Source organism: Ammospiza nelsoni, chromosome 1, assembly GCF_027579445.1.
Source record: "Ammospiza nelsoni isolate bAmmNel1 chromosome 1, bAmmNel1.pri, whole genome shotgun sequence".
Lineage (NCBI taxonomy): Eukaryota > Metazoa > Chordata > Aves > Passeriformes > Passerellidae > Ammospiza > Ammospiza nelsoni.
The window spans coordinates 110,303,316-110,313,665 of NC_080633.1; the positions used below are offsets into that span (position 1 = coordinate 110,303,316).

At 38.5% G+C, this 10,350-nt stretch overlaps 1 protein-coding gene across 1 annotated transcript; it reads left to right on the forward strand.

Moving 5' to 3' along the window:
• The first annotated feature begins 1,941 nt into the window (after positions 1–1,941).
• On the forward strand, positions 1,942–9,806 carry LOC132078358 (transthyretin). Its single transcript, XM_059480456.1, has 4 exons — positions 1,942–2,067; positions 2,850–2,989; positions 7,489–7,624; positions 9,523–9,806. Exons 1-4 carry the CDS (start codon positions 1,999–2,001, stop codon positions 9,628–9,630), a joined length of 453 nt encoding a protein of 150 aa, XP_059336439.1. The 5' UTR covers positions 1,942–1,998; the 3' UTR covers positions 9,631–9,806.
• Positions 9,807–10,350: the final 544 nt, after the last annotated feature.

Below are 10,350 nucleotides of genomic sequence, written 5' to 3' on the forward strand. Positions count from 1 at the left end.
CACTGAGTCCACCTGTACCTTAGAACTTATAGAAAGGATCTGGTTGTGTGCAAAATGTGTGAAAGGAGATTCACAAACACACAAAGTCTAGTCTAATTTTCCACTCAAACTGGTGTCCCTGCTAGTAGTCAAAGAATCCCTGTCTGGGTTATGTTGAGAGTTGAAAAAAAACAGTAAATGAAGGACATTGGGATAAAAATTATATTGGGGTTAGAATTTTTCATGCTCATTATTCACTCTAAGAAGCAACTGCCAAAAGGTCAATCAATGTTACAAAGGAGGGAAGCGAGATAATATGGACATGAAGCCAAGTGCCAATATAATTAACTCCTTGGTGTTATCTCCTTGCAGAACAGCTGACAGCAAAACACAGGAGAGCCTACTTGCCCTAGAATAGAGATCATTTCTCTTCCAGACATACAAAACTTCATTGCTTCAGAGAAATATTCACTAATAATGAGAACAAAATTATGAGGTAATATGTTGTGTCACAGATCTAGGAGCAGCATTTAACTTTCCAAGATTTGAATACAAGCCCCAAGCATTAGATTGGAACATGGTTTGTTACTGGTGGGCACCTTGCCCTGACTTTTACATGCAGTCAAAATGTGTGTAGAATGTTACCTACGTATCGGCCTGCTTTGCTGTAAGGACAAAGGGCACTTTGATTTCAGGGCAGGAGATTACTGTATCATAGATTTTTTTTCTCAAAAATCAACTTTGCCTAGAGAGAAAAACTGCCTAAAGCAGCCTGAAGGCATGAAAGTCTCTGGAGAATACCATCTGTGATTTCTCTCTAAGACTTCCATCATAATCCTATTCAAGAAAACTGCTTTTTGTTAGAATACTGTGAAATCAGTAAAAAATGAGTGCCAGCTCCTGAAAAATGTAGATTCAGGGTTGTTTAGGATGTGGGAAAAAGTATCTGCTAAAAAGGGCAGTTTCTTTGTCTCTCAACTAGCACAAGGTACAGTATGGACAGTTTATGTGATGCACCTGAACAAAACCAGCTATACCATGCCAACTTCCCCAGATGACTTCTCTCAGCTTAGTCTGGGGCTGAGTCCACCCCTGAAAAACCTCTGAAATGTATATTTGTACACTTACAAATGTAGACATGTACAAACATACATGTAACAATAACATTCCCAGCATAATAAAGGTTTGGCACCTGGAACCTTAGCCAGATGTTAGCAAAAGCTGCCAGTTTTTGCTGGCTGCCTTGGCTCTCTTGCACATGGTGCAAGAGAGGACTCATTTCATTTTTCTGAGATCTTTAGCTTCCTAGGGGAACAGCTCTCCACAGGTCTTTTGCCAGTGACTAAGAGGAGACCTCAGTGTCTACGTGAAGGTTGGGCAAGATGAATCATTACAAACTTCTGGTGGGTGACAGATTGTGTCAGATACCATTTAAGTTGTGTCTCAAAACAGAGACATTGCTCCTTTCCAACAAGCAGGGAGACTGATTGGGAATCCAGGACTGCTTGAGCCAGGCAATGAACAAACTCCATCACCCATGTACGGAGTCTGCATCCCTATGTGGGATCTGATCCTCGGAAAGAACTGGATATACTGAGAAGAAACATGGGGCAGGTGCAGAGAAAGCATTGGGGCATTATCATGCCCAACCTGAAGGCAAAATAAAGAAATTCTCCTAGAACTAGTTTGATTTCTGGGCAAACAAAGGTCATTTTTGTTATTTTGTGGAGGGCTTTCTATGAGTGTAATCTCCCCAGGCAAGGGTCATGTTTGTGTCCGTTACTTATTTTCTTTTCTCTAGTGATCCTGCAGTCCTTCCATTGACTTCAATGGCAGTGCCATGAAGCAATGGACTGACTCTAGGATTGGGCTATTTACTAAGCAAATAATCTGAATCAGCAGTTTTGGAGTCATATGGGCACCCAATAAGCAGCCTGTTTTGTTGTTGGATTGGCTATAAAATCCCAAATCCCCTCAGCTCCTGGCTGCTGGCACCAGGGCTCACTAACAGCAAGCAGAATGGCCTTTCAGTCTGTGCTCTTTGTTTTCTTAGCTGGACTGGTATTTTTCTCTGAAGCTGCACCACTGGTGAGTTTCTTTGTTTTCAAACTCAATCATTACAAGAATGATAATCTAGATTTTCTAGATGACTAGCATCCTCCTCATCCATTAAATTCTGTAACCATTGGGCTTTGTCAGAATGCTATTTCTGGGGTTTTTTTATAGTATTCTTCAGAATTCTTAAAACTTTTTTCTTTTCTTGTAATTTACCCATCTATTTTAAGGTATTATGGAAGGGTCAGGGTTCTAGATGGTGTGACCTTTTATTTTGCTTTGTTTCTATCTGTTCATGACGCACATCCCATATCCTCAATAAAGAGGCAGCTTCACCAAACAAGTGCTTCTCTAAAGCACTAAAAACTACTTTTGAAGTATGACTAAGGATTCCTTATAATGTAATGAAGTCTAAGAGAGGGATATTCTTTCAGCCTTAGTATGTCATATGTATTTCTTTGTTGGTATTTCTTTCCCCAGATAACATACTTTGTCTTCACTTAAAAGAATTTGCTATTTTCATATTTATGATCATATTAAAAAGGTATAGCATTATACCCTTTTCATAGAGCCATTTAGAGCAACTCTAAATATTGATCAAGCAATCTGTGGGCGTGTAATAAAGTATCAGTATAAAGCTCTAAGATATCCTGCTTAAGAAATAGATGCTTGGAAATTAGCTTTGAATAGCATTGGCAGAGAACTTGCTTTTAAGTGAATGGTAATTCTGCAATTAGAATCTATCTTTTCTTTGGGAGAAGGTTTTTGAAGGCTTGGTGAACTGTTCCTATACAACTTCTCCTCCTTTCCCCAAGGTCTCCCATGGCTCTGTTGATTCCAAATGCCCTCTTATGGTGAAAGTGCTGGATGCAGTCAGAGGAAGCCCTGCATCTGGTGTCAATGTTAAAGTTTTTAAACAGGCTGAAGATGGAAGCTGGCAGGACTTTGCTGTTGGGTAAGCTGTGTGGTCTTCTGGAGCTGTTTTCAGGGTGCCTTGGGCAAGCAATTGAATAGTTAAAGGAATGGAGCTCTGATCAAAACCAAAACATGTTTTCTGACACATGTGCCACAATATCAGTGTTCACAGCACATGAATTCTGATCTCAAATCTGTTAGATTTAAGTAGAACTTATCCCTGACTGAAATGTTAATTGCAAAAATATGTTCAGATGCTCATCTTATCTTTGTAAGGGACTAGTTTTGATACTTATTTTTTATCCTAGCTTCAGTATTATCCTTCCTTTCTATAGAAAGAAAAAGAAAAAAAAGCCTATTTACCAGCATTTTATACGTAATCCGGACAAACCTACATTCACATGCAATGGATATAGAGCTTTATTTGCAGCACTCACATACAAAATCCTCTCTGTAGGCTTTGTCTGCACACATGTAAATAATAATTCATTATTCATCTTCTGCTGTGTATCAAATGTGCTGGTTGGAAGAAACTCCTTGACCAGATAGTTTTTAAGAGTACTGTTGTAACTACTTAAGTTACTATTGTAACAACACTGAAGCAAAATCCCAGCAGTTTGAGGTCATTTCTCTAGTTCTGAATGTGTTTTTCTAGAATGACAGACCAATACCAACAGATATCTAGCATCCTTACAAATACCTTAGGACATCACAGAGGGTCAGACAATAATGCCTTCAGTCTGCGACAGGTGTATGAGTAACGGAAGAACTAGGTTTACTAAAATTCAAGTAGCTGAGGTATTTAGACATTTAACTTTCATTGCAAAACTTTGTTGAATCAGATTTTTAAATAACTCAATAGAAGTTTCCAGTAGTAGCAGAATATTCAAGCACAGAATGATAAGCACAAGAATGGACAGGAGTCTACTGTACATCTAACTGTCTTTTACTACGATATTTTATAGCATGATTTACACATAAGCAGGAGGGGAAAAAAAAACCCAGAGAAGAAGACTATAAGGAGAAATAACTTTTTCTCCATCTGAATGGTTTCTTTTTATATAATGAAAACCAAAATATGTTTTTCTGCATTGAAAAGTAGCAAGAAAGTTTACAAGATTTAAAAAAACAAACTCCATTCCCATGTGCTCAGTGTTAACCTAGGAATAAATGACTCCTAAAATGAATTTCTATTCTTTAATGAACAGAGAAACTCCATGAAAAGTGACACATTTTTTTCAAGGAAAGCAGAGACAAGGATAACATCTTATCCCTAGTGAGCATTCCTTTCATTATTAGAAAACAAATTTATTTAAAATGTTTCATTTTAAAAAGTACTGTTTAACAGTTAATACAAAATACAATTTACAGAAGAATAAGAGAAATGTAATGTCATTATTAAATGCCCTCACTTCTGGGGCATAACAGTATTTTCTTGCTCAGTTTGCAACCCTGCTCTCAATAAGCCCATGGAGACAAAACCTGTGGTTCTTAGGCAACTTCTGCTGACACTTTAGGTTAGTAAACTCAAGAAAATCTAATCACATCTTCTTAAATATAAATTGAGAAGATTAACCCTAGGCAAATGAGAACCATTTTGCTGGGGGATGGCAGTGAAGGAACATTAAATCACAACTTTTATTGTCGGTAAAGGTTTTGACATTTTTCCTGACTTGCATCACAACCAAGGCTGCTTTCAGTGATACCATTGACTTTAGCTGATGGCAGTTGTTTGAACCAAGTTTTCATATGCAATTACAATTTTATTCTTTTGGGGAAGCCAGAATTTCCCTGTGTTAAATGAAATGTGAAAATGTGAATGAATCCAGGAACACAATCTGTAAATACTCCTGTCAGGTGAATAACATTTTGAAGTTACAGTACATAGCAGATACATATGGGAAAGTTACATTTTGTACAAATGTCTGTTGTAGTTATGTTTTTACCATTTTGTTTTCTTATGTTTTGCAAGCACACTTCATGGAATTAAGCAAATGTACTTAGCAACTGTTGAATTTGAGTAACGGTGTTTAAGGGGCAGTGGGGAAGTCAGAATAGTAGGAGCTGACTTTATTAAGAGGCTTATTTCAAAATGACTCGAGCTAAAAATACGCAAGAAGAGATAACTTCAGCTAAGACATACCGGGGAAGGGTTTAGGGTGCAGAACATGTGATTTAGATTCTATATGAGATCCTCCCATGAGTAGCTTTGATCTTCTCACTCCTCACGAGCTTTTTGAAATCTAGGTCTTATCATGTGGTTCAAGAGTTGCAGTCAGCGAACACAGTTTTCATGTGACCTGGGTTACAAGTCATGAAAGAGAAGACTTCTGTGTATTTTGAAAGTGTTCCTGAGATATTTCTTCATCAGTCTGCATCTGAGAGCACAGTTTATCTCAGTGCAGTATGTTCTAAGAGTCCATAAACATCATTGTACAGGCAGTGTAGATTTAACCAGGCTACAATATACAGCTAAGGTGCAGACAGTCAAAAATAGGATCAGGACTGCAGTATGGGCTGGCACTGTAATAACTTTACTGGAAAAGCACAGCTTTTAAATTTAGCTGTCCATCTTACAGCAGATGCTGGCAGTCCACATCCTGTTAAGAATAAGGAACCATATTATATTTAGTCCCCCACTCAGACAGAAATACAAGTGCTGTTCAGAAGCAATCACGGCATTTTGCTACCAGGGCTGAATGCTGAGCATCCCTGCCTTGTGCTCATCCCCTCCAGGCTCTGAATCACACAGTGTCCTGTTGGCTGTCAGTGCAGCAGTGATGCTGAACGGTTTCCTTGTGTGACCAGTTGCATTGAATGACTACCACTTAATAATTAAAATAAAGAAAGTGCCATTAACTTCTGGTAGTGGGCATGCATTTTCAAGTGAGCTCTTGTCTCCAGTTTCCCAGCTGTTCTGGATGAACATCTGACACTCTGGAGCACTACCCCTTAGGAAAAGCACCATTCCAGCTCCATCCACACTTTTCTCAAACTAAAACTAATTTGTTTTTCTGAACAAAGATTTTGAGGCAGACACCATTTTTCCTTTTAATTGTTCGGCTAGACTATTAAGATTATAGGCAGAAGTACATGATTTGCTGACTTCTGCAGGATCTCAGTAAGTCTGTTTCACAGCTTCAGGCACACTCACAAATGAATTCTTTCTTCTTTTATTAAAGCAATATAGATCAAACCAGAAATTACTAATTAAACTAAAAGAAAACAGATACGTACATTTTACAAATTGACTGTGATACTTGTTTCAAATAGGATTTTGATTCCCTGCAAGTTTGGTCTGCCCTGGATACATTGTATTGGATCAATAAAATTTTTGTCAGCCTTGACAAATAAGAAAAATTAAAATGAGTAGGAGATTTTCAATCCTGCTACCTCTTAATTTAAGCAAAAGCTCTGACATTCAGTCTTTTTTTATTTAACACCACTAACCAAAGATTACAAATAAGGTGAAGGAGGAGAAAGGGACTGGGAAAGAAAAGCCCAATAACACAGCTGATCCTGTCCCAGATAAGCAGCATGTCACTGCTTTCTCCACTTCCACTCATCCTCCTCAAGTTTGTTTTCTGCCTAGACAGTTACTCCTTGCCATAAGACAGGAAAGTTCCACTAGTTCTCCCAGTCAAGGCTTTCTTCATTTTTCCTTCAACTAAATCATGTGGTTACGAAGTGCTATAAATATCAAATAAATATTTTCAGCAGAAAAAGACCCAAACAAAAACAAACAAACACAAAAGGTTAAAAATTCAGAAACTAAGTAATAGGAGGGAAAAGACATAAATGGTGTTTAGGAGCTAAGTATGTAAATATTTAAACAGCTGTCATACAAAGCTTGAAAAGCCTCCTTTTCAAACAAATAAGGTGCAGTGCCAGCTATACTTCCTTCTTGCTACTGGAATTTCTCCATCCACAGTTTTTTGTTCTGAGCTGAGCACATAAGCTCTGAGCTGGGAATTCCTATTTCTCATTTATATGATATTCATGGCAAGAGGGCCCTGCTCCTTGAACAAGGCATTGTAATTCAAATTATTAAAATCTTATGATGCTAAATTGCTTTTTCAAGACATTATCACTAATGGTCACATAAAATCACATCATTGTATAGGAATAAACTCCAGACCCTCAGTGCTGATAACTGGAAAACAAAATAATTTTCCAATAAAATTTCTCTTCTCTGCTTAGTTTTATTTTGAGATTTGGCATCTTGCCTCTCATCATGACATTCCTTCTCCTAAGACAGTAACCTTTGGTTCCAGAGAACATTGGGTACAAGTTAGACATGATACTAAAAGAGGGACCAGCCAGCTTTGATTTGTGATGTATATGGGTGAGTTGGTAGCAAGGATAGATTCTGCAATGTATGGAAACATCCACTACATAGAGGGAAGGAATTATTTCAGATGATTAGGCTGCTCAATGTAGAATTTGGCACCTCTGCTATTTAATATTCCACACTGACTGTTTCTGTTTAGCATCTAAATGATAGCATAAAATATTTATATAGATATTTAATCATTACAGGAAAACCACAGAGTATGGGGAGATTCATGATCTCACATCCGAAGAACAGTTTGTAGAGGGAAAGTACATGGTGAAGTTTGACACCAGCTCCTACTGGAAGGCGCTCGGGCTTTCTGCATTCCATGAGTACGCTGATGTGAGTAGTGGCAAATATCCTTGATAACCAGTGCACACTGATAACCAGTACACACTGCCTGTCTAGTGGCATCAGCTGGAAAGAGCAAACACAGCCCTCTAATAGTGAAGGAGCAGCAGCTCTCAGTGAAGTGGTTCACTGCCACACAGCACTGGGCAAATAGAGGCAGTAAATATCCAGCTAAGCCACAGGCAGGAGCCAACTTCCCTGCAAATGCTGACACAGCTCTTCCAAAGTGTAGCTGTGCCCATTCACCCACTCATACCAGCGGGGGGAATCTTGCTTGAAAAGAGCTGCATTATTCAATAGTTGACAGTTCTTATAAAAAAACCCAAGAAAAACAAAAATAAACAAACAAACAAACTGCTTTTACTGATGCTGAAGGCATGGAGAGATTTAGAATGCCTAATTTTACAGGAAATAAGCTATGCTTACATCAGAGGTATTTTCCCTATATCAGTCACATGAAAATCCCTGAATTCTAATATGACATGTAATTACAGAAAAAAAACTATTTTTTCTGGTGTGTCTTTTTTTAAATGTTGTTCAGTACCAAAAATATGGGTATAAAAATATATACAACTAAGAAATAAAGGTATTAAAAAAAGTAAAGAAATAACCATAGTGGGAAAGGAAAAGTTGACTGTTTTACTGATATTCAATCTCAAAAGCAGGCCAATGATGTGATAATGTCCTGTCTGTCCCTTTGCTTTCAGTGCTACACTGATTTATTGTGTACTCTATTCTACTACATTTACATAGCACATCCAAAAATGGGTTTCAATTCTTCAGGCTTAATCTGTCATTAAATTTAAGTTTCCCCAATTTAAGTAGTCTGGAACAGCTATTGGTGATCTTGTAGAACATTTCAAACCACAAGATCATGGAGCCCTAGTGGAAGACTAAAACAAATGACTGAGTCCCAGGTCCATAAAGTCTGAGGTGCCATTTGGGTGATTTAGGTCAAAAAAAGAAACCTCAAAAGTATTCCCTAACCATTTGGATGTCTGAAAGTTGTAAGGGGTACACCTCAGAAGGTGCTTTAAAGTGCCTGACTGAGATTTTCCAGCTAGGCTGAGGAGGCTTTTCCTTGACATAACAGCCTACAGGCCAACAAGCTAGCCTGGGAAGTGGGAAGAGTTTAGGGACGGAGTGTGTACAGGATAGCTGAAGCCTACAGTCCTCATGTCCCAGCAGCTTAGACTTTGGTCATAGGAGAGAACTCTCTAGTTCACTTATAGAAAGTGCCTCATGATTTAGAAAATAGATCAAATAGTAGGCTAAAGAAAGCTGGAATTTAACCCAGGTGACAAAAATTTCCCGGGAATTGGGTGTCCCAAGTCCCATTGGACTAATTTGAAGAGCAGCAGATTTGAATTGTCTTAGTGCAAGGGTCTCTCCTTGTTCTGGCAAGTCTAGACACTCAGTTCTTAATGCAAAAACTGACCCATCACCAATGGTCTTAAAAACAGGAGGGGGCACTGAAGTACAGAAAATGGCTTTGGGCTCCAGCTACCTGCCTTGTTGGCCACGTCACACAGGGGTTGTATTTAAATTCCCTGGGTGGAATTTCACCCCTGTCTTTCTTACTGGTCATTTGAGATACCTCCCCCTTACCCTCCTATTCCACATCACAAAGCAGTTTGCCTGGCTCAGGTGCGGTATTTCCATCCAGCTTCACTGCAGCTGAGGCTCTGTGGATCTCAGCCCAAATCCCACAAGTATCTCAGTCCTTGGCAATCACAAAGTAATGGGAAGCATTAGCCTGCAGAAGGGCAAAAGCATTGAACAGAAGCAGCAAAGTGCTCTGCAGATGAAGTGGGGTGTGCTGCTTAGTTGTTAATGAGCTGCTTTGGCTGTATGTTGCTGATTGTGACCAGGAGTTTTCCCTTTTCCAGGTGGTGTTCACTGCTAATGACTCCGGCCACCGCCACTACACCATCGCCGCTCTCCTCAGCCCTTTCTCCTACTCAACCACTGCTGTTGTCACTGACCCCCAGGAATAAACATGTACTGTCTTTTCACACTTTCCTCCACTAGAACTATCATAGGCTTTTAGGAGGAAGGTTTTTCCTATTGCTAACGCATAACTTTTTGCTACTTTAGTTGTTTGGGTTTTTTTTTCATTTTGTGACCTGGCAAACTTCAGACAAGTCAATAAAATATTACTTCTTTAAAACAATTTTGACTCAATTAGTGGAATTTTATTGGTTTCTAAAGTATTATAATTTGCATTAAAGTGCAAAGGACATCTGAAAAACACACACAGGATGTCACTTGATTTAGTTTTGTTATCTTCCTCCACTGCCTTAAAGAAGTCTCACCAAATACATTGGCTCAAAACAAGAAATTCATATGGTTGTGTTACCTTAAAAAAATTACCAAATAAATGTACTCAAAATAAGAAAGCCATCTGTGCTACTCAAAGTTTACACACAGAAAATATGGTCTTGCTATCAACTAGGTCATAAGGTGAATAGGTGAAATTCTGAATACCTAGCAGCAGAACAAACAATACAGAAACCATTGAAATAAGTATGACCAGCGAGCTGAAAGAGTTGAAATCTGTGTACCTTTACTTAAAACTTCAAGTAAACCTCAACACATTGATGTCTCAAGAGGAAAGTTGGCTGCTCAATCAATCTAGGAAGTACTGAAGTAATTTCAATTAGCACACTTTTTAACATCTTTGATATTAAAGCAATTATTTGACATAACACATCTGG